The sequence below is a fragment of the Rhinatrema bivittatum genome, chromosome 4 (genome assembly GCF_901001135.1).
Source record: "Rhinatrema bivittatum chromosome 4, aRhiBiv1.1, whole genome shotgun sequence".
Lineage (NCBI taxonomy): Eukaryota > Metazoa > Chordata > Amphibia > Gymnophiona > Rhinatrematidae > Rhinatrema > Rhinatrema bivittatum.
In genome coordinates this window covers 146,808,698-146,833,979 of record NC_042618.1, presented here as the reverse complement: position 1 = coordinate 146,833,979, position 25,282 = coordinate 146,808,698, and the positions used below count along the sequence as shown (strand labels likewise).

General features: G+C 48.0%; 1 protein-coding gene across 2 annotated transcripts in view; it reads left to right on the top strand.

Annotated features, from left to right (window-relative positions):
- Positions 1-25,282, top strand: part of BAZ1A (bromodomain adjacent to zinc finger domain 1A) — a 514,327-nt gene that overhangs the window by 274,853 nt on the left and 214,192 nt on the right. For both annotated transcript variants that reach the window (XM_029598945.1, XM_029598944.1), the window contains one exon: positions 5,682-5,845. In XM_029598945.1, the coding sequence (XP_029454805.1) occupies positions 5,682-5,845 (164 nt within the window). The remainder of the gene's footprint in view (positions 1-5,681; positions 5,846-25,282) is intronic.

The window sequence follows — 25,282 nt, the reverse complement described above, 5'->3', positions numbered from 1 at the left end:
GGTCCCCAGGAACCTTATTCTCCACTGGAAGATCTCTCATATCCAAAGTTCATCAATAAAGTTGGTTCTGTCCTCAACATCAAGGTTCACAAAATGCCAGATCCCAGGTCAGAGACCTTGGGGATTTTGAAGATATTTGATCTTCTGTCCGAACCAACAGCACTCCCATCACACCATGTACTGGATGTGATCCTGGAGAAATCCTGGGAGACACCGTTCACTATAACTCCAGTATCCAGGGAGACCGACCTAAAATTTCATATGCAGCAATCCCCTTTCTACTCACCACCACAACTTCCACACACCTCTATTGTGGTGGAATCTGCAATGCAATGCGCTAAGACTAGATTGCATTCCAGTACACCTCCCAGTAAGAACCATAGGTACCTCGATGAGTTTTCCCAGAAATGTTTTCAATCAGCCATGCTGGGAGCTCAAATTCACCAGCACCAATTTTATATAGTACAGTTCCTATACGAATCCCTCCAGCAACTCAAGGGGCTTCTGCCAGATGCAGATTCCACACTGCCCCCACTGCAACCAGTCCAGGATATGGAGGAAGGCATATAATCTCCTCCTTACAGTTTATGAAGGGTTTGAGTCGTCTTCCAGAGCATCTGCGTCAGCTTTCGCCACCAGATGCTTGGCCTGGCTACATGCCAGTGCCATACAGGAAGACGTCCATGAAAAATTAGCCAACCTTCCCTGTTGAGGAGGTAATCTCTTCGGCAACCACCTACAAGAGATGGTTGCCCAACTAAAAGAACAAAGCATGGCAGTATAATCCTTAACGAACCTTCAAACGTTTGGTGCCTTCTCTCGCCGATACTTCGCCCCTCTTTGTCGAGCACCATACCAACGCCGTCCTTTTTGGGCCTATCCTTCATATCGCCCATCCTCCTATCCGCAGCCGCCTTGCCAACAGTTGCAACAACTCCAACAACGTTGAGGCAGGCCAAGAACACAGGGGCAGCAGGGCCAACACCCCTTTACCAGCTCGAAAGCTCCACCATCTTTTTAACTTCAGTACGGCCACCACCCCCCACAGCAGTGGGAGGAAGGATAACATACATAGACACCTGGTCACAGATCACCACCGATCGTTGGGTTTTGGAAATAGTCCACCATGGCTATCAACTTCACTTCGCATCCAGACCCCCTCTACCAAATCTCATCCCTGTCAAGTACATACGGACCAATTGTCTACAACTAGCCAAAGAAGTCTCAACTCTTCAACTTCAACAGGTAATTCGGTTCCTACCTCCACCGCTTTGGAATACAGGGTTTTACTCCCCTTACTTAATTCCCCAAAAATCGGGGGGTGGGGGGGTGGGGTCTGCGTCCGATTCTGGATCTCTGTGAGTTGAACAAGTATTTGGTCTGGGAAAAATTCAAAATGGTCTCCCTAAAGACCATTCTTCTTCCTTTAACCCATGATTGGATGTGCTCGCTGGACTTGAATGATGCCTACATACATATTCCGATGCACCCTTCCTTCATGGCCATTCCTGTGTTTCAAGTTCAATGCTTAGCACTACCAATATAAGGTTCTCCCCTTTGGCCTATCGGCCGCTCCTCGAGTATTCGCAAAGTGCATGGCAGTGGTGGTGGCCCACCTCCGACAACAAGGGATCCAATTGTTCTCTTACCTAGACGATTGGCTCTTGGTAGCCTCGGACCCGAAGACTCTTCAATCCCACCTTCTCCAAACTATCTCCTGTCTTCAGAGACTGGGGCTCATTATCAACTACGAAAAATACAGCCTCTAGCCCTCCCAGACGCTTCAGCTTATAGGTGCACAGCTCAACACAGCCTGAACAGGGCTTTCCTTCCCTGGGACCGAAGGATAGTACTCAAGCGATTAACGGGAGAACTTTGCTCTTCAGCAAGGCCATTGGCCCATCAGATTCTCACCATCTTGGGCCATATGGCAGCGGCCATTCATATGGTTCCAAATACCCGTCTTCACATATGCTGACTTCAATGGGCCTCAAAAGGCAATGGTCACAACATTGTCAACCGCTATCTCGGACAGTCTCCCTAATGCGGGAAATAGTCAAGGACTTGAACTGGTGGCTAAAACCACACACGCTCATAAAGGGAGCACTATTTAGTCCGCGGCCTCACAGTGTAGTACTGACAATGGATGCTTCCCAGAAAAGATGAGGACCCCATCTCGACCACTTACAAACGCAGGGCCAGTTGTCCCCGCAGGAATAGTCATTTCAAATCAATCTTCTCGAACTGAGGACCATCAGGTATGCCCTTCAAACATTTGTCACAAACTTACGGGGAAAAAGGGTCATGATGTACACTGACAACCAAGTGGCCATGTTTTATATCAACAAGCAAGGAGGGTCAGGTTCATGGATCCTCTACAGAGAAGCACTCCTCATCCTGGAATGGGCAACCTGCCATGTCACCCACCTTCAAGCGACATACCTACCCTGCATAGCCAACAGCTGGGCAGACAAGTTGAGTTGAATATTCCACTCTCATGAGTGGTCGTTGCACCAGCAAGTGGCCGACGACATTTTCGCACACTGAGGAGTACCGACCATAGACCTCTTTGGCACGGAAAAGAACGGAAAGGTGCCTTATTTCTGTTCACTGTTTCTCAGTCCTCTCCGCACAGCGCAGGATGCATTTCTGCTTCCGTGGTTGGAAGGACTCGTGTACACATTCCTACCGATTCCACTCATCACGCTCATGTTTCAGAAGTGCATAAAGGATACCGCGGACCTGATTCTGGTTGTTCCGGCATGGCCCAGACGACCACCTCCGCTTGTCTGACACTCCCATTCTGCTTGGCGACCAGAGCGGCCTGTTATCCCAGGAGGAGGGTGCTCTTCTGCACCCGATGCAGCACCCGATGCAGAACTCGCTGCACCTGACGGCATGGAGATTGAGCGGTCACTACTGAGAGAACAAGGAATTTCACAGAGTGCTCAAATTCTTCTTGCAGCCAGGGAACCCTCTACCAGGAGAACTTACCAATTAAAATGGAAACAATACTCCTCCTGGTGTGCTATTCACCAGTTTGACCCCTTTGACTGCTCACCAAAAACCCTCCTAGACTATCTATACATGCTATACACAGCGGGACTAGCGACGGCTTCAGTTAGGGTACATCTGAGTGCCATCGCAACCTACCACAAACCGCACCAGGGGCACCCGATATCTAACCATCCACTTGTTACCAGATTCATTAGAGGCCTATACCATCTTCGGCCCCCAATATCCATACCACCGGTAGCCTGGTATCTCAACCTTGTGTTGGAGCAATTAATGCTACCTCCATTTGAGCCTATGGAGTCCTCTCCGCCAGAAATGTGTTCGCAGCGTTGGTCCTCGGTGCCGCCCCAACTCCTCCTCTTCCGGGGCAGACTCCACCCTGTGCTAGCTATTGCACGCGAAAAGGGACTTTTCACGTACGATAGCATTAGAGAATGACCCCCTTAGTTTATTTTTCTTTATTTGATTTATATTCTACCTTTCAAACACTCAGTCCATTAAATTTATGTGATCTGTTTATCATTTAGCAGTGACCTGCAAGGAGGGGATAGTTAACCTAATTGATAAAGGCTAGGACACTTCCTTGTTTTAGATAAATCCCTGATTATTGATGTGAAAATGTGTTTTGTCCTCTTTTTTTTTTTATGGGAAAAGAATTTTAAAAATCAAAGAATGAACTTGGTGGGTGGGTGGGAAGGAAAGAGACACTAAAAGAAATTACCTACCACTCCTAGTCTTTTCTTTTTTAAAATCAGGTGCATACACACTAAAAGAAATTACCTACCTTTCCTAGTTTTTAATCAAGAGACATTTGCACACTCATACTCGCGCTCTTACACGATTTCACTTCTCACCAAAGTTTTAAGTCCTAATATTACCCAGCAAGTATTACTTACCAAACCTCTTCATCCGCCAGCCAAATCTTCCTCTCCTGTCAAGACACAAAAGTATGACTAATAGTAGGAAGAGGGAAGTAATATTATTTATGAACAGGTCTCTAATGACATCTCACCTTAAGTGCTGTATTTGGCTCTGAAGACCACTTTTAAAGGGCATTGATTGGCTGGAGGCAGTAGAAAGGAGGTACACCAAAATTGTGCAAGGTCTTCACTGCAAGCCATGTATCAACACATTTCAAGAGCTAAAGATGCTTTCTAGATGAAAGAAGGGAAAGGAAAGTTATGACACAAACATTCATATATTTAGGAGGCTTCAATAAGGTACCAGAAATCTCCATTGATTGAGGAGCCATAGGAATGTGAGAAAATGTTTTTCTATTGAGAAGAGTGGTGGACACTTGTAACAGACTTCTATCAGAGATGGTAAAAGCCAAAATAGTGGAGAATTCAAGCATACTTGGAACAAACCACAAGAGGACCTTTGTGGCAGAGGAAGAAGACGACAGATTAAGTAAATTGTGGAAGCACATATATGGACCAACTGAGTAGTAGTCCATGTCTGTTTCTAGCTTTCAAAAAAAAATTTTTTTTGTTTAACTATTATTCTGGAAGAGAAATGCAGTAAACAACCAACAAGAAATACTGCATATTAAATTACACTGGGGAACAATTTTTAACATAATTCCTGTTGAGTTTGATTTTTTTAGCTGTTTTAGACTTAAATAGGCATGCTGATTTAAAACTGCAGTTAGTTTTCTATCACGTCAAGTTTTTTCTCCACAGCCTATCTTAGGCCTGGATTTATCAAAATGCACTAAATATCGTATGCAATAGGAAAAGGGGCGTGTTGTATGGTAATAGCGCACTTTGCGATAAACAGTCTATCTGGATAACTTTCACACTTTGAGGTAGGTAAGTGGCAGAATTGTTGTAATGGGTGGGGGAGAGGGAGAGAGAGATGTATGTTTGGTAGCAGAACTTTACTAGTACACAATTTGACTTACAGTAATATATAGCCTTTGTATGAATAAAATAACTCTAAACAGTATATTCAGGTAACTTTTTCTTTTATTTCCTTTGTATGTACATTTTGTATGATTTTTGGGACAAAGGGTATACTGTACCTTAAAAAGTTGACATGATAGAGAAAAACTGGGGTCATTTTTGGATTCAGATGTCAAAAGTCAAAAACAAGTGTCAGATCTAACTCAACGAAAATTGTGTTCTCCAGTGTTATCAGCACTTTGTGGCAAAATGGTATAGTACTCAGTTGCTGCATTGTGAAAAAGGATGACAAATTTCACCCTACCTTACAGGTCGATACAGTAAAGTGTGCTCCGTCGGAGCGCACTGTCAGCCTGCTCTGGACGCGTGTTTTCCCTTACCCCTTATTCAGTAAGGGGAGGAAAACACGCGGCCCACCCGCGGCACCTAATAGCGCCCTCAACATGCAAATGCATGTTGAGGGCGCTATTAGGTATGCGCGTGGGATCCAGTAAGTAAAATGTGCAGCCAAGCCGCACATTTTACTCTAAGAAATTAGCGCCGACCCAAAGGAGAGCGGGAGAGCGGTTTTACAGTATCGGGCTGTTAATGAGGTAATTACCTTATCGGCATAATTACTTAAGGGATTTGTGGTCACTGAGGACAATTACTTACTTCTTACTAATCTTCTCTTACTGACTAGCTCATTTTACTTTCTGTTAGGAAAATCTTACTGTAAATAGAAGATCTTGAAGGGGAAGATAACAGTTGATTTTATTTTAGTGAAACCTCAGCCAGAGAGCAGACCCTTTCTAGGGCGTGGAAGAGGACAGAGTATACCTGACACTTCCCTGATGTCTGCAGAAAAACAGCTAGAGCTCAGACTCCGAGACCTCCTTATAGATATTGAAGATCGCATCTACCAGGGAACACTTGGGATAATTAAGGTACTGTGTAAAAAAAAAAAAGAAAAAATAAATTGCGAGTTATTTGGTGTTTTTAGTCAAAACTTTTTAAACATATTGATTGTTTTGTATTTATTACTTTATATTTTGTATTTATTTTGTCTATTTTGGAATGGTGAAAGTTGAGTAAACCAAGGATTTGAACTGGAAACCTTGAGTTTGCTTAGATATAGTACCTTAAACAGCAGAAATATCCCATGACATGTAGGGTTTTTTTTTTAACCTGTTTAATAAAAGCTCTTGTCATAAACACAAATACAAATCACTGAGTTAGGATTCAGAAGAGTGAACAGTGACAGTGAGGGCTTGTTCATTGAGCCACAATGCTATAATCGAATCAGGAAAGCTATGGGAAGCTATAAATGTCTGTTTCTTGGCTTCTAGTCTGCAGCATTGATTAATAAATTCCACATCTTTGAGCTTAATTACAGAAATATTCCAGAAATCAATAGACTGTGGAGTGTCATACTTCCAAATCTGTAAATATGTTCAGCAGATAATTAGTAGTAAAGGAGAGCTGTTTGTGTTTGTCTTTATCTTAATTTCTTGGATGTGATCCCCAGAGAGAGAAGGCTGTGGCATTACAATCTTAAATGTAAGCATTTTTGTGTCAATGTAATAAGCCATGCTAAGCCAATCATGTGTGTTTACTCTGATTTTTGCGCAGGTTTTATGGTGTTAACTTTACTCATGTATGTATTATAGGTTTTAGTGGAAAAAAAACCTGAGCAAAAATCAGAATGAAAACATTCCGTTGGCTTAGTGTGGGCACATGCAAATGCCATGTAAATTAAGCTATTACTGGGCAATGCAGGAAGACTTTTAGTGCCTGTTTTTATTGTTTGATTTTTTTTTAACCCCTGGGTCAGGGCAGGGTCAAATTTAAAGCACATGTCTGGTGGCCATTTTTGTCCTTTGCTGGCATTTGTGTGGCTGTATGTAGGTGCTTTTCTGTTATGGATTCCATACACAGTTTTTTAATGCTTTGGTACATTTTGCGAGTCAGCCAAAGAATAAAAGCGGCAGAAGCTTTACAGAGAGGAAGAAAGGGAACAGACAGCAAGAAGACAGTTTATTGTAGAAGCAGGAGGACCCTAGAGCTGCAGGACTTGGTTCAGGCTATTTGCAGAAGGGCATACAAGGCAGCGGATATTCCGCCTGAGCACAACGTTTTTGGGGTTGCTGGAAACAGATGTGTTGTGGATGTATAAACAGCTCCAGGGCAATTCTTTCTCTCTGTGAAGAAATCAAGGATAATATAGATCCTCTAACAGAGCGTGGATGTGCCATTACAGGCTTGGTCCCATTTCTCGGTGCCTTACATTTTCTCAACACAGGCTCATTCCAGAACACAGTGGCCTGGGCCACCCAGTTTTCAAGGCATTTCATCCAGGTACTGAGGGCCATGATTAAAAGGGTCAGGCAGTACCTCAAGTATCCCCAGCAGCTTATGGAGTGGCAGTAGATGGAAGCATATTATATTTGATATAACTGGCATGCCGAATGTAATTAGTGCAATTGATTGCACCCATGTTGCTCTTATTCCCTCACATGGGGGAGAAATGGCATCCCGTAACAGGAAGCATTTACACTCCCTGTATATAGAAATTGTCTGCAGTATGAACATGAAGATCATCAGTGTTGTCTCCAAGTTTGTTGGAAGCAGCCATGACTGTTTAATCCTTGTGCAGTTGGTACTGGCCCAGAATTTCTCTGAAGGGTAATACAGCGAAGGCTGATTGCTTGGTAAGTTTGAAATGCAAGTCAAAATGAAGTGCATACTTAAAAGTTGCAATGTAAGCTCTCTGGGATGGGTATCAGAAACAGATTAGTGCACAGTTTGAGGTGCATGGCACTATAGAAGCATGTACTATTCTGCTATAGAATGAAGTGGGTTTGGAGATGGGTATCAAAAGGCCGCAGGGAGCCGATGGATGCAGATCCATCAATGTCCACTCCTGCGCTCTCTCTTGATCTCTCTCTCGACCACAGGGTGCAACTGGCGGTGCTCCGAGCTCTTCAGGGCATCGAGCTGCCAGTTCCACCCGTGTCAGAGCCTGCACCTGCAAAGTTGGCACCACTGCTGGAGCGCCTCGACATCCAGCTGGCCATCTTGCCTACGTAGCAGCTAACGATGCCTGGGGGTCCCTGGATACCCCAGCGGCCACCGGGACCTCCTTCCTTTGGAGTGATTCCCATTGTGGGTTCTTCTGAGGAGGACGATGTGTCGGGGCCTGGGGCATTGTCGGAGGCCTTGGTGTCGTTCCCTGTGCTACCTGGTCCGGTCCCTCAGGGACTTCGGTGCTGGTGTTGCCATTGGTGCTCACGGTGCCCTCGGTGGTCTTTAGTGCTAAAACCAAGAGGCTTGGGTGAGGGCCTTACACGAGGACCCCTAGGGGACTTTAGTGAGGAGGATGCCCTGTATGATCCCTGGGGGATGATACTTCAGAGTCTTCTGATGTTTCAGGGGATCTTCCCTCGGACCCGCCCCTCCAGATGAAAGGTTCCTGTCCCCACCGGAGGATCTGACCTTTGCAGACTTTGTGCAGGCTATAGCGGAAGCCATTCCTTTCCGGCTCCTGATAGAGGAGGATGCCCGTCACAAGATGCTGGAGGTTCTCCAGTTTGTGGATGCCCCAAAGGAGGTAGTGGCTGTTCCCGTCCATGACATCTTTAAGGAGTTACTCCTTTGGATTTGGGAGTACCCCATCTTGGTGCCTGCAGTAAACTGGAAGGCGGATGCAGTCTGCTTAGCACAATAGGCCTTGATTTGAGAGACATCAGTTCCCCAACAGTCAGTAGTGGTGTAGTCTGCCCTCAAGAAGGCCAAATTTTCCAACACCCACCCTTCTGTGCCTCCAGGTTGGGAGCATAGGGCACTGGATGCCTTAGGTAGGAAGGTGTACCAGGGTACTATGCTGATCGCCTGGATTGCTTCCTACCAGCTGTATATGACCCAATACACTCTGAACTCTGGAAGCAGGTTCAGGAGTTGTTGGAACGCCTCCCTCAGCAGCAGCAGGAGGCCTTCTTGGCTGTCGCCCAACAAGGCTTGCAGTGTGGCAAACACGAGGTGCGGTCCATGTATGATATGTTTGAGACGGCAGCTAGGGTGGTGGTGGCTGGCATCAGCGTCCATAGAATGGCATGGCTCCGAGCCTCTGATCTCTGTCCGGAGGTCCAAGAGAAGCTTGCAGACCTGCCCTGTATTGGTGAGAATCTCTTTGGAGAGAAAGTGAGGGATCACTATGAGACCCTCTAAATTCTCTTGGCCAGTACATTGGACCCACCATCCGCCAGAAAATCCTCATGTCAGAGCACCAGGAGGTCCTTCTTATCGCCAAAGGAAGTACTATCCTCTGGCCTCACATGCCCGTACACCATGCGTGGGTTCTAGGGGCCGCTCTAGGCAGCAGCGAACCCCCAGGACTCAGCCAGCACCCCAGCAGAGCCCCACTATGGGGTTTTGACAGGCTGTGAGGGAGCATAAGCCCCTTGACCATACCCTCGGTCCTGGGGCCTTCGGTCAAGGTTGGCTATGGTCCTTTGTGGACTGCTGGCCCCAGGTTACCTCAGACCAGTGGGCCTGTCCATCATTCATTGAGGGTACAAGTTGAACTTTCTTGGTGTCCCCACTGTGGCAGCAAGGGCGCGGGGGTTCTACTCCTGCTGTTTCATTATTCCAAAGAGAACAGGGGAGCTTTCCCCCATTTTGGATCTAAGGGCCTTGAACACATTTCTTCAGAGAGAAAAGTTCAAGATGGTCTCGCTGGGCACTCTGGTTCCCCTTCTGCAAAGAGGGGACTGGCTTTGCTCCCTCGACGTAGAAGACACATACACTCACATCGAGATCTTCCCCAGTCACAGGAAGTATCACGGTTCCTGGTGAGCGAGAGGCACTTCCAATACAGGGCATTGCTGTTCGGCCTTGCTTCGGCGCCACATGTCTTCACCAAATGCCTGGTGGTAGTGGGTGCGCACCTTCGCCAGCTGGGGCTACACGTTTTCCTACTTGGACGATTAGCTGGTCAAGAGCGCCACCCAGGAGGGGGGCGCTTTGCTTCCTGCACTTGACCATTCAGGTGCTGGAGTCCCTCGAGTTTGTCATCAACTACCTGAAGTCTCATCTCACCCCATCACCTCAGACTTGATCACTGTCCGCCTGGACATGTCACAGGCCCGGGCCTTTCCTCCTTGCAATCGAGCACTTACTCTGGCGAGACTAGTCTGCCTTAGCCAGCAGATCTCAGCCCGGTTTCTGCTTCGCTTGCTGAGTCACATGGTCATATCTGCTATGTTACTCCCTGTGCTTGCTTGCATATATGGAGGGCTAGGTGGACCCTGCGGTCTCAGTGGCAGCAGGCCATCCAGGACCTCAGTGTACGCACTTGCGTCACGCTGCCTCTCCAGACCTCTTTATCTTGATGGGAGAGTCTGCACGATCTGGAGCAGGAGGTTCCTTTTTAGTCCCCTCCAACCCAGGTTGTGCTTACCACAGATGCTTCCACCCTGGGTTGGGGTGCATATGTGGATGGCCTCTGAACGCAAGGTCTCTGGTCCACTCAGGAAGCTCAATGTCAGATCAACTTCCCGGAGCTTCGAGCAGTCTGGTGTGCATTCCGGGATTGCTTGTCCAACCAGGAGGTCCTGATACAGACAGACACCAAGTGGCGATGTGGTACCTCAACAACCAGGGAGGTACAGGATCGTTCCTCCCGTGTCACGAGGCTGTTCAGATTTGGTCATGGGCTCAGTCCCAAGGCATGCTGCGCCGAGCCATGTAACTGGCCAGGATAAGGAATGTGGTGGTAGAGTAGCTGATTTCAGCATTCCAACCCCATGAGTGGTCCCTGGATTTAGGCGGTAGTGGATCACATCTTCCGCCTTTGGGGGATCCAGGATGAGGACGTCTTTGTCTCCCCTGCAACAACAAGGTGAGGCTCCCTGTACAGGGGAGACGGAAAGCCAGCCTCTGATATTTTTGCCCCCCATTGGGGCGAGGGCCTTCTGTATGCATATCCTCCACTTTCTCTAGTGATCCTCATAGCCCCGTGATCCTCATAGCCCCTCATTGACCAAAGCAGATCTAGTTCTCATTTCTGCGAGATCTCTCGGTCATAGAACCGATCGGTCTGGGGACCTCCCCCAACCTGATCATGCAGGATCAGGGCAAGCTGCACCATCCAAACCTCAGGGTGTTGTCTCTGATGGCCTGGATGTTGAAAGGCTAGTTCTGCAGCCCCTTGACCTCTCTGACAATGTGACTCGGGTCCTGGTAGCTTCCAGGAAGTCTTATAGCCTGAAGTAGAAGAGGTTTTCTGTTTGGGTGTGAGAGCCATGGCTTAGATCCATTCTCTTGCCCCACTCTAAGGTTGCTTGACTACTTGCTACACCTGTCTGATGTCCTGAAGACCAACTTGTTCAGAGTACACCTGAGTGCCATCGAGGCCTACCACCCGGGTGTTGACAGTTTGCCTATCTCTGTGCAATCCATAGTGGGATAGTTCATGCAGGGTTTGCTTCACCTGAAGCCTTCCCTTTGTGGCCTCCTGTTGTGTCCTGGGACCTCAAAGTGGTGTTGACTTGGCTCATGCAAGATCCTTTCCAGCCACTGCGCTCCTGTGATCTGAAGTACCTGACCTGGAATGTCATTTTCTTGGTTGCTGTTACTTCGGTGTTCAGGGCAGTGAGCTTAAGACATTGGTGACATATCCGCCTACATAAAATTCTTTCATAATAGGGTGGTCCTTCGTACTCGCCCTAAGTTCCCGCCTAAGGTGGTGACTGATTTTCTTCTTAACCTGTCAATCGTTCTGCCCACCTTTTTTCCTGACCCCATTCACATCAGGACGAATGGACTCTGCACAGTTTGGACTGCAAGAGGGCCTTAGCTTTCTACCTCAAGTGGACAGCAGGCCACAGGCAGTCCATGCAACTCTTCATCTCTTTCGACAAGAATAGATTGGGATTTGCAGTTAAAAAGCAAACACTGTCAAACTAGCTGGCGGATTGTATTTCCTTCTGCTATGCACAGGCGGGCCTTCAGCTTGTAAGCCATGTCTAGGCTCACTCTGTCAAAGCCATGGTGGCTTCGGTGGCCCACTTTCGAGCGGTCCCTGTCACCGAGATCTGCAAAGTGGAATTTCCACCCCTCGTTCGCTGCCCATTACTGTTTGGACAGGGATGGCCAACTCAGCAGCAGTTTCGGCCAGTCTGTCCTTCAGAATCTCTTTCAGCTATAGAACCCAACTCTTCCTGCCTAGGGCCCTTTTTTAAGTTCAGGCTGTCTCCCTCAGTTTTTCCACAGCACCGGAGGAGTTGTGCCCGTAGGCACCCGGTTAGGTGCCTTTGGGTTTAGTAAAGTTCGGGAGCAGCCTGTAACTTACATATTCACCCATGTGTGAGGACTACCATCCTGCTTGTCCTAGGAGAAAGCAGAGTTGCTTACCTGTAACAGGTGTTCTCACAGGACAAGCAGGATGGTTATCCTCACAAATGGGTGACATCGAGGATGGAGCCCAACCACGGAAAACTTCTGTCAAAGTTTCAGGAACTTTGACTGGCCCCTACTGGGCATGCCCAGCACGGCACCAACCCTGCAGCCAGCAGGGGTCTCCCTGCAGTCTTCGTTTTTCCGCGTAGCAGTAGCCACACGGTTAAGGAGCTCTTACCACATTCCTGACAGGAATTCTTTAAACTAATTCTTGAAGAAAAATTTGACCCTCAGGGGTCTCCCTTCTTCCAATTTTTTCTCCGCGGGACTTCGGTAAGTTTTTGCCATAAGTTTTGGTCGGCTTCCGTCGAATTTCGCCCTCGAGGCCTGTTGGCAGTCGACCATCCCGCGGCTAAATTTTTGGCATACGGCCATGGCGTCGGGGTTCCGTCGGTGCCCGGACTGTACACGTACTATGTCCATCACAGACCCACATAGAGTCTGTGTTTTGTGTTTAGGGAGTGAGCATGATATCCTGACTTGCACCAAATGTGCCCTAATGACACCAAAAGGTCGCAAGGCCAGAATGGAGAAGATGGGACTCCTTTTCCATGCTCACCCTCCGACGCCATCGATTGCATCGACGTCATCGGAACCGGCACCGTCGAAGTCTCATCATCGACAGCCTCCCGGTGACCGTCCGCCATCGACGACTTCACGGCCATCGACTCCTGTCCCTTCCCCCGAAGATCGAGGGGATCGGAAAGAGAAACATCGCCATCGACGTCATAAGTCTCGGACCGTCGAGGAATCGAAGTCATCGACCTCAGTACTGTCCGAGCCTCCTTCGAAGAAGTCTCGACCAGAAGTGGCACCGTCCACTTCTGTCTCGCAGACACTGAGGCATCCCTCACCCCTTTGGGGTTTGGGAGCCGCGATTCCACCGGTGACGGTGGTCCCTCCGGCTCAGCCTCAGCCTCCCTCTCCCGTTGAGCCAGGTCTCGTTACCCCAGGTCTCCGGGTAGAACTGGACCGGCTGGTCCAGGAGGCCATCGACAAAGCGATGCTACGGTTCCAGACTCCTCCGGCACCGAGAGTGGAACCGGTCACCGACCCGATTCCAGCGGCACTGGCACCGTTGCTTGCCCGGATGGAAGCGCTCATGACTGCCCTGTCACAGACAGCTTTCTCATCAGGTGGAGAAACACCGTACCGAATTCCCCCTTCGGGGGTAGTTCCATCGGTGCCATGTCGTCCCTCGTCACCGATACATTCCTCGGGGGCGATACGCACATCAGCTCCACCGATGACGGCATCGATTCCTTCAGTGCTGACATCGATTTCTTCGATGCCGGCACGGGCACCGATGCCGACACAGATTCCATCGAGGACATTCTCGATGCCCCCGGTAATTCCTTCGAGTTTCTCGGAGCCTCAACCGGGGCCTTCAGGTATTCAGCCCCCTCATGGTCCAACAGGTCAGCAACCTGATCCCTATGACACCTGGGGTGATGATACCTCTACAGACACCGACGATTTGCCTTCACCACCCTCTCCTCCGGAAAGTAGAAAGCGTTCTCCCCCTGAGGACCTCTCTTTCATAAATTTTGTGAAGGAAATGTCGGAGTTGGTCCCTTTTCAGCTTCAATCGGAGCAAGATGACAGGCACCAGATGATGGAGTTGCTCCAATTCTTGGATGCCCCTAAAGTCATCACCTCTATTCCAATTCATCAGGTTTTTCTGGACCTTCTAAAAAAGAATTGGGAATCTCCTGGATCTGTTGCTCCAGTAAACAAAAAAGCTGACACTACCTATCTTGTACAGTCAGCACCTGGCTTTCAGAAACCACAGCTAGATCACCACTCTGTTGTGGTAGAATCAGCTCAAAAGAAAGCAAAAAGAATAAAGCCACATTCTTCCATACCTCCTACTAAGGAAAATAAATTCCTAGATAGTATAGGTAGGAAAGTATACCAAGGAGCCATGCTGATTTCCAGAATAGCCTCTTAGCTATATATGACCCAATACAATAGGGTCATCCTTAAACAGATACAGGAGTACTCAGATGCCTTACCAGAACAGTTCCAGCCACAACTTCAATCCCTCCTAAACAAAGGGTTTGAAGCTGGGAAGCATGAGATAAGAACAGCTTATGACGCTTTTGATGCTTCCACTAGACTTTCTGCTACGGCCATCTCTGCCAGACGCTGGGCTTGGCTTAAATGGTCTGACCTTCGCCTGGAAGTTCAGGACAGGCTCTCTGACTTGCCCTGTCTCGGAGACAATTTGTTTGGGGAGCAAATTCAGCAAATTGTCGCTGAATTGAAGGATCATCATGAGACACTTAAACAGCTCTCATCCATTCCTTCTGACTTACCTTCTAAACAGCCATTTAAGAAGGACACAAAAAAGTCATTCTTCCATCCACGGAAGTATTATCCCCCACTAGCCAAGTCTAGGTCTGCGAGGCCTTATCATAAATCTTAGCCTCGCCAGTCTCGTAAACAAAAGCCCGCAGCAGCTCCACAACCTGGCCCTGCCTCGGGTTTTTGACTTTCAGTTAGAGAGCAGATGCCACATCCCTCTTCCTACCATACCAGTAGGGGGTCGGTTAAGCCACTTTCTAGAAAAATGGCATCACATCACCACAGATCAATGGGTGATAGCGATAATCGCACAGGGTTACCACCTCAACTTCCTGACTCTTCCTTCGGACTCCCCACCCCTACAGGCGTGGAGACTCACCGATCACTCCGTTCTTCTAGAGCAGGAAGTTTCCCTTCTCCTCCAGTCAAACGCTATAGAACCCTTTCCTCCCCTACAACAAGGACTAGGGTTCTATTCCAGGTACTTTCTGATCCCAAAAAAGTCAGGAGGTCTTCGACCAATCCTGGACCTACGGGCTCTCAACAAATACCTTTACAGAGAGAAGTTCAAGATGGTAACCCTGGGATTGCTTCTCCCTCTGCTGCAAAGAGGGGACTGGCTATGCTCTCTAGACCTAAAAGACGCCTATACTCACATTGCGATAGCTCAATCTCATCGCAAATACCTCCGTTTTTTAGTAGGCCGAAATCACTACCAATACCGAGTGCTCCCTTTCGGCCTGGCATCCGCGCCACGGGTTTTTACCAAATGCCTCGTGGTGGTTGCAGTTTTTCTCAGGAAGGAAGGTGTCCACGTCTACCCCTACCTGGACGATTGGTTAATCAGGGCCCCAACCCAGCAACTCGCTCGGTCCTCCCTAACCCTGACATTTCGAACTCTGCTTTCTCTAGGGTTTCTTGTCAATTACGAGAAATCCTGCTTAGTCCCATCTCAGACCTTATCCTTCATTGGGGCAGACTTGGACACCTTACAGGCAAAAGCCTTCCTTCCTTATAAACGAGTCCAAATCCTTGTGTCTCTAGCTTGCCAGTTGCAGTCTCAACACACAGCAACAGCTCGCCAATTCCTCATTCTCCTGGGACACATGGCCTCCTCGGTTCATGTGACTCACATGGCCCGCCTGGCCATGAGAGTCATGCAATGGACTCTGAGATCACAATGGACCCAAGCTGTTCAGCCTCTGTCCTCCATTGTTCGCATCACCGATGCACTCCGTCTGTCTCTTGCCTGGTGGACAAATCAATCCAACCTCCTACGGGGCTTGCCTTTTCACCTACCAGATCCTCAATTAATTCTCACAACCGATGCTTCCAACGTCGGTTGGGGAGCCCATGTAAACAATTTACAAACCCAAGGATTCTGGTCTCCAGAGGAAGCCAAACACCAGATCAACTTCCTGGAACTTCGAGCAATACGGTATGCTCTCAGGACTTTTCAAGATTGCCTATCGACCCATGTCATCTTGATTCAGACGGACAACCAGGTGGCCATGTGGTACATAAACAAGCAGGGAGGCACAGGTTCCTTTCTTTTGTGTCAGGAAGCTGCGCAGATTTGGGCAGAAGCCCTCTCCCGCTCCATGTACCTCAGGGCCACCTACTTGCCGGGAGTGGACAATGTATTGGCAAACCGGCTAAGCCGTGTCTTCCAACCACACGAGTGGTCACTCAGTCCCTTGGTAGCGACCTCTCTTTTCCAGAAATGGGGTTATCCCCACATAGACCTCTTTGCGTCCCCTCAGAACCACAAAGTGGACAATTACTGCTCTCTCATTCGGAGCCAGCACTCTCGACCCAGGGATGCATTCTCCCTCACGTGGACAACCGGCCTGCTTTATGCATTCCCTCCACTTCCTCTTCTATCGAAGACTCTTGTGAATCTACGTCAGGACAGAGGAACTATGATCCTGATAGCACCGCACTGGCCACGCCAAGTGTGGTTTCCCATACTTTGGGATCTCTCCATCCGCAGGCACATTCATCTGGGAAAGGACCCGCATCTGATCACTCAAAACGATGGATGCCTCCTCCATCCCAACCTCCAAGCCTTGTCCCTGACAGCATGGATGTTGAAAGGTTAGTCCTTCAGCCATTTAACCTTTCGGATTCAGTTTCTCGTGTCCTGATCGCTTCACGAAAGCCTTCCACAAGAAAATCTTATTCTTACAAATGGAAAAGGTATCCATCATGGTGCACTTCTCAGTCCCTTGATCCCCTTTCCTGTCCAATTTCTGAATTCTTGGACTATCTCTGGCATCTATCAGAATCAGGTCTAAAGACCTCTTCCATTAGAATGCATGTCAGTGCGGTAGCCGCCTTCCATAAAGGTATCGGGGGTGTCCCTAATTCAGTACAATCCCTTGTAACACGCTTTCTTAAAGGCTTGCTCCATTTGAGGCCACCTTTACGCCCTCCGGCCCCATCTTGGGACCTTAATCTGGTTCTTGGTCGCCTTATGAAACCTCCTTTCGAACCTCTTCACTCCTGTGACCTAAAATATCTCACATGGAAAGTGTTATTCCTTTTGGCTATCACTTCAGCTCGCAGGGTTAGTGAATTACAGGCCCTAGTTACCTATCCGCCTTACACTAAACTCCTGCAGGACCGGGCGGTACTCCGCACTCACCCTAAATTCTTACCTAAGGTAGTTTCGGAGTTTCATATTAATCAATCCATTTTCCTACCTATCTTCTTTCCCAGGCCCCACTCCAACTCCGGGGAACAGACTCTGCATACCCTTGACTGTAAACGTGCTCTAGCTTTCTATCTAGACCGTACAGTTGCCCACAGGAAGAGCACTCAATTATTCGTCTCTTTCCATCCTAACAAATTAGGTCAACCTTTGGGTAAGCAGGCTCTTTCCTCCTGGTTGGCGGACTGCATCTCCTTTTGCAATCAGCAAGCTGGCATTCCTTTCCAGGACCGTGTCAAAGCACACTCTGTGAGGGCCATGGCGACTTCAGTAGCACACCTTCGATCGGTGCCGCTTCCTGACATCTGCAAGGCTGCCACCTGGAGTTCCCTCCATACCTTTGCAGCCCATTATTGCTTGGACAAAGCTGGAAGACAGGATTCCATCTTCGGCCAGTCTGTCTTGCGTAACCTTTTTCCAGCATAAGGTACCAACAGCCTTCCACCTCCCGGTAGGGTGCGGATGTCCTCTACCAAATTTCACTCCAGTTGTTGTGCCTGTTGCACGCCGTTGGGTACATTTGGTGCATGTCCGGACATCCTCAGCTCGGTACTCACCCATTTGTGAGGACAACCATCCTGCATGTCCTGTGAGAAAGCAAATGTTGCTTACCTGATGTAACAGGTGTTCTCACAGGACAGCAGGATGTTAGTCCTCACGAAACCCGCCCGCCACCCCGCAGTGTTGGGTAAGTTTTTATTTTATTTTCGGCACCTGCCTGTAGCTTTGAAACAAGACTGAAGGGAGACCCCTGCTGGCTGCAGGGTTGGTGCCGTGCTGGGCATGCCCAGTAGGGGCCAGTCAAAGTTCCTGAAACTTTGACAGAAGTTTTTCTGTGGTTGGGCTCCATCCTCGATATCACCCATTTGTGAGGACTAACATCCTGCTGTCCTGTGAGAACACCTGTTACATCAGGTAAGCAACATTTGCTTTCTCCTAGGACAGCAGGATGGGAGTCCTCACGAAACCTGCCCACCACCCCATGGAGTTGGGTTTCTCCTAAGTTTATTTTATTTTTCATGAATTCCCTTTCCTTTTGTCTGTGTTATTGAGTAAGTATCTTTTGTGTGCATGGGCCAATTGGGTTCAGAGATTTATTGCTGCACCCTCTCCTCATGCCCTATCCACCCTCCTTAGCTGTGCTCAACTGACTTGCGTACCACACTCCTATCCATTCTGTCACCACTTGCCACCCATTCTGCCTTGCTCCATGAACAATCACTCTGCTCTTTCAGGAACCTAAACAAGCAGACAAAAAAGACAGGCAAAGACCAACAACTTGAAGGGATGTTGAAGATGCTTATCACTGAATTTGAGTTGCTGTTACATTTGATTGCTTTGCTTTTATTTCAAATTAACAATCTATTTAAAAAAAACACGTACTTAGATTTTCACTTCAACAGTCCCAGCACTCTTCCTCTCCTCCTTCCAGTAGCTAGCATATTCATGTCCCTTTTCCCCTTCCACATCCATTACCTCTATCTCCCTCCTCTGTTTCTTTTGCTTCCAGACACTGCCTTTTTGTGTTCTTCAGTGAGCAGGGCCTGGAAAATCTTTCCAGCCCTGTGGATCTAGTTGCCAGCGCCTCTTCCAATTAGGCTGGCGTGGCTGGGAAAGTACCGCCAGGTCCACTTTCACTCCACTTTCACTTCAGTTGACAAGGCCTGGAAAATCCTGCCAGCCCTGCTGCTAGTCAAGACTGAAGATTTCAGGCAAATTCTTAGCTAGCTCTCTTGGAGCTTGTTCCATAGAACAATCAAAATCTAGAAAATTGGCTTCCTAAACAGTAACACTGCATAACATTAACATTCTCAGAATGTTACAATGTTAGAACTTTCGGATGAAACTGGAGGAACAAGCAGTAAATGCCTTCGAGTTAATGTAGCAGGTTTAATGTCTTCAGCCCTTGTTCAGGGATTGGCAAACTACAGCCCACGGTCCAAATCCAGCCCATCCTTATCTTCCTTATGCCCTGTCAAGTCTTTTAAAAGTAGTATTAGTTGTGGCCTGCTGAGACTTTCTGACACCCAAAGAGGCCTGAAGACCAACCACTGTGGATCTCGTACCGTGAGGATGAAAGAGGACCTGCAGCAGCGAGGCCATTGCTGAACCCATCTCACAGCAGCCGAAGGAGAGAGCCTGCATCCTGCAGATGCCAAAGGAGAAAGCCTGCTGTAATGAAGCTGCTGCGGATCCCATCCCATGGCAGCTGAAGGGGTCTGGCAGTGGCCGAAGATGCCATGTGTATGTGAGTGAGATCTAGTGAGAATGGGAGCTTGGCCTGTATGTGTCTGAGAGAGAATTGGAGCATGGGTGAGAGAGACAGACAGACAGATAGTGGGAGCCTGTGTCTGTATGGGAGCCTGTATGTGTGAAGGGTAGACTTAGAGCATGTATATGTGTGTGTTTTGGGGAGGATGCTTGAGTGTGGTGGTGGCATAGCATGTGATAATGAGAGCTTGTGTATGTGGGAGAGCATAGGAATGAGAGCTTTTGTGTGTTTATGTGAAAAAGCGTGTGGGGGAAAGCATGTGCCAGTAAGCTTTGTGATTTTGTGGGAGAGCATGTGACAGGTGGTGTGTGTATGAGAGCATGTAGAAGAGTTTGTGTGAGTGGAAGAGAATGTGAGAGTAACCTTGTGTATGTGAGAGAGTGTGAGTAAGCTTGTATGGGAGAGCATGTGAGAATGAGAGCTTGTATGTGTGTTGGAGAGAGAGAGAGCTAGTGGGGTATGTATGAAGGGAGCCTGTGAGAAAGCATGAGCCTGTTTTGGTGAGTGAGGGAGGAAGGGGAAAAGATAGAAGAAACAGTGAGGAGAGTCCCTGAAAAAGAAATTAGGAAAAGACCTAGAAGGAAAAGTGGAAAAAAAAGAGATCAAGAGCAATTGATTAGAAAAAAAAAGTTTTATGAAAATACACATAGGCTATTTGCACATCAGTATTCATACAATGTGCATAGGCATTAATGTCAGCATATGTTTATTTGAAAAACTCAAATTTGTATGGAGGAAAAAGACTTCAGATGCCAATTCTCAGTCAACAGCCTTATGAATTGGTTAAATCATTAATCAAAAGCCTCCAAAATGGATAGCAACACAACTATAACTTCAATCAATGCTTCTTATATGTTTGCTTCCATAATAATGATTTTATAATTTTATGCGATTTTTATTTGTTTTTGCCTGTTCGGCTGGTAAACAATGTATATGGGCATGAATCATAAAATAGTCCTTTGAGAAAACTCCAAAATTTAAATAAAGCACTTAACTAAATCTTCCTGATTGTTCCGAAGCTCAGCATTTCGCTCGAATGGACTGCCTCAGGGAAAATCTTTCTTTGCCCCTAATATGTAACTAGAAATTTGAAAAAAACATAAACGGGAGAAATCTCTTTTAAAAATTAATGAACTCACTGATAGAAATGTCTTTCATAACGTTATATTTTCACCATGACTGCATTTGTCTAACAAATTCAAAGAAAATGGCTGAAGGCAGCATGCAGACCTGATGTTGATCTTTAAATGCACTGATGGTGCAATCACGACCTGCCACGTGACGCAATACAATTGGCTTAAAAGCAAAACTCCTCTTTGGTTTATTTTATCAATTCAAAAACTTTGTATTGTTTTATAAGAAGAGACACTATTCAATGACAGCATTTATACTGTCCGGTTCCAAGCTATTTAATCTGTAAATCTATCTTTGTTCCGTCTGTGTGAGCATTCTATCCCTATCTCCACCTCTGGGATTTTTTTGCACCATATCAATGACAAAAAAAATCTCATTTGTTGAAACTCATGCATTATGGATAGGCAATGTTCAACAAGTGGCTTGTTGGCTGGATAACATGCTACTTAACAAGATATCTTTAAAAGATATCCAGCTGTCGTCATCTTGTAAAACAAAGGTTAAGACTAGAGGGCCGCCATTCCACCCCACCCCAAATCTGCTAAAGACTTGCCCCAACCCCCATTTCCAAACATTTTTGAATCTTGAGAAAGTACCCAGCATTGTATGCCGGGCCCCAGTCCCCAATCCCTATCATTAAATACCCGTTCGACTGCCTTTCCCTCTCCCCCCACAATGAAGATTCATGATGCCTGCCCTCCACCTCCTGGCCAACATCTTATTAACTTGTGCTGGGAGCGAGGGACCCTCTACCCTGCTTCTAGCACTGCTGCTGTCAGAGCAGTGCTGGACACGCCAGGAGTGGGACAGAGGGGGCCTCACTCCCAGCAAAGATAAGTATTGGTTAGGATGGGGAGGTTTGGCCGAGGCAGGTGCCATGAACCTTCGTTGAGGGGAGGAGGCACCCAGACTGGTATTTAATGTTTGGGACTGGTGAACAGCATTTAGTGCTGGGCACTTTCTCAAGATTTAAAAAGGTTTGGGTAGAGAGGAGGGGTAGGAGTAGGATACTATGGTCTGGCAAATCTTTAGCAGTGGGGGGGGGGGGGGGGATTGGCAGATTGGCCGCCCTCTATTCTTAACATTTGTTTTATAAGGTATTGACAGCACTACTTAGATGGGTATCTTTTAAACATATCTGGTTAAGTAGCGTGTTATCTGGTCACACAAGGGCGGTTAACTTTTGACCTGCTCAGAAGCAGGTCTAGGTTAACTGGATATCTCTGCCCCTCCCTGGAATGCCCCCAAAATGCCCCTTTTATTATTCTTCTAAATTATAGCCAGATAAGAACTTATCTGGCTATAATTTAGGTAGACAAGTGACTGAATGTCACATTTGCTATTTAGACAGCTAACTTTTGAGTTATCCCTTTAATTGGCTTTCTGTTTTGGTTTTGTCTGCATGTTTGTTTCTAATTTGTAGTCTGTTGTTCTTGTATTAGGTAAGGGTCAATCTATGGTCTGCATGTGTGACTGAGATGCAGTATGTCTGCTAGCGTGAAGTTTCTCTGTAGGTATTGGTAGCAGTCTAGCTTTTTCTGTTACTCCAGTAGGTGGTGTATTAGTGTTCTCACAGGACAAGCAGGATGGTTGTCCTCACAAATGGGTGACATCGAGGATGGAGCCCACCACGGAAAACTTCTGTCAAAGTTTAAACAGAACTTTGACTGGCCCCTACTGGGCATGCCCAGCAAGGCACTGACCCTGCAGCCAGCAGGGGTCTCCCTTCAGTCTTCTTTTTTCCGCGCAGCAGTTGCCACGCGGTGAAAGGAGCTCCCTTACCATGTTCCTGACAGGAATTCGGTACTTTTCTTTCCGAAGAAAATTTGCCCCTCAGGGGTCTCCCTTCGACAAATTTTTGTCACCTTCGCGGAAACCGGTAAGTTTTTTGCCTTTTTCCTCGACTACCGTCGAATTTGGCCCTCGAGGCCTGTTGGCACTTACCGAGCCCGCGACTAAATTTGGCCTTAAGCCATGGCAACGGGGTTCCGTCTATGTCCGGATTGTACCCGGACTATGTCAATCACAGACCCCCATAGGGTTTGTGTTTTGTGTTTGGGTAGTGAGCATGATGTCCTGACTTGCACCAAATGTGCCCTAATGACACCTAAGGGTCGCAAGGCCAGGATGGAGAAGATGGGGCTCCTCTTCCATGCACCCACCCCAACGCCATCGATAGCATCGACGTCATCGGAACCGGCACCGTCGAAATTGCACCACCATCGTCAACCCTCCGGTGACCGTCCACCATCGATGACTTCTCGGCCGTCGACTCCTGTCCCCTCCCCGGATGGACGAGGAGACCGGAAGGACAAGCATTGCCATCGACGGCACAAGTCTCGGCCTGTCGAGGATCCACAGTCATCGACCTCTGAACAGGCCGAACCACCGACTAAGAGGCCTCGATCAGACTTGGCACCGTCCACGTCTCGTTCGCAGGCATCGAGGAAACCCTCACCCTCTCGGGGTGTGGGAGCCGTGATCCCACCGGTTACGGTGGTCCCTCCGGCTCTGCCTCAGCCTCCCTCTCCCGTCGAGCCGGGTATTGTTACCCCTGGTCTCCGGGCTGAACTGGACCGGCTGGTCCAGGAGGCCATCGAGAAAGCGATGCAAAGATTCCAACCTCCATTGGCACCGTCTCCGGCACCGATTCCGGCACCGCCACCGGCATCGACCCCGGCACCGACTCCGCCACCGAGGAAGGAACCGACCACCGAACCTTTGGTGGAAGCGCTGGCACCGCTACTACAACGTATGGAGGCACTTGTACATGCCCTTCCATCGATGATTCCAGTAGCACCGACAGCGCCATCGTCTCCGACTGGATTTTCATCGGCGGGAGAAACACCGTTCCTGATTCCCCCTTCCGGGGTGGTCCCATCGGTGCCTTCTCGTATATCTCCACCGATTTATCCTTTGGCTCCATCGGTTCCAAGACCGGCACCGACTCCATCGGCAGCACCGAAACCCTCGATGCCGTTCCCAGTACCGATTGTACCACCGGTTCCTCCAAGGTTTCCTTCGATGCCTTCGGATCCTCAACCAGGTCCATCGGGGCTTCAACCCCCAAGTGATCCCTATGATACCTGGGGTGATGATACATCTTCTGACACAGATTTACCATCACCGCCTTCTCCTACAGAGAGTAGAAAAAGATCTCCTCCAGAGGATCTCTCCTTTATTAATTTTGTAAAGGAGATGTCCGAAATTGTACCTTTTCAGCTGCAATCTGAGACCGATGACAGACACCAGATGATGGAACTGCTTCAATTTTTGGATGCTCCAAAAATCATCGCTTCCATCCCCATTCACCAGGTGTTTCTCGATCTCTTAAAGAAAAACTGGTAATCTCCTTCATCTGTATCACCAGTTAACAAGAAGGCTGACTCCACATACCTCGTCCAGTCAGCACCAGGCTTTCAAAAGCCTCAACTGGATCATCGCTCTGTTGTGGTTGAGTCCGCACAAAGAAAGGCCAAGCGTCTAAAGCCACACTCCTCCACTCCGCCGGTCAAGGACAATAAATTCCTGGACAGTGTGGGACGGAAAGTGTACCATGGAGCTATGCTGATTTCTCGCATAGCCTCATATCAACTCTACATGACGCAATATAACAGAGCCATCCTTAAACAGATGCAAGATTTTGCTGACACATTACCTGACCAATACCAGCCACAGCTTCAGGCCCTTCTTAACAAAGGGTTTGAAGCAGGGAAGCACAAGATCAGAACGGCTTATGACATCTTTGATGCCTCCACAAAGGTTTCAGCTACTGCCATTTCGGCCAGACGTTGGGCTTGGTTAAAATCATCCAACCTTCGCCCAGAGGTCCAGGATCGTTTAGCGGATTTACCCTGCTTAGGGGACAATTTGTTTGGAGAACAAATTCAGCAAATTGTAGCTGAATTAAAAGATCACCACGAGACGTTAAAACAACTTTCTTCTGTTCCGTCTGAGGTTTCCTCCAAACAACCACTTAAGAAGGACTCTAAGAAGTCGTTCTTTCGGCCACGCCGTTACTACCCTCCATCGGCCAGGCCTCGTCCAGCTCGATCCTCTACTAGGCCTCAGCCGCGTCAGCCTAGGAAACAAAGGCCTACTGTAGCCCCTCCTCCTGGGCCTGCGGCTGGCCTTTGACTCCCCTGTAGGGAACACATGCCAAACCCCTCTTCCAGACATTCCTGTAGGAGGTCGACTGTACCATTTTCTACAACCTTGGTTGCAGATCACCTCAGATCAGTGGGTGCTAACAATTATCACACAGGGTTACCACCTCAACTTCATAACTCTTCCGGCAGACTCCCCGCCTCTTCAAGCGTGGAGTCTATCCACCCATTTGGCTCAATTACAACAGGAAGTATCTCTTCTTCTGCAATCAAATGCTATAGAACCCGTTCCTCCCTCTCAACGAGGCAAGGGATTCTATTCCAGATACTTCCTAATACCAAAGAAATCAGGGGGACTACGTCCCATTTTGGACCTTCGAGCCCTCAACAAATA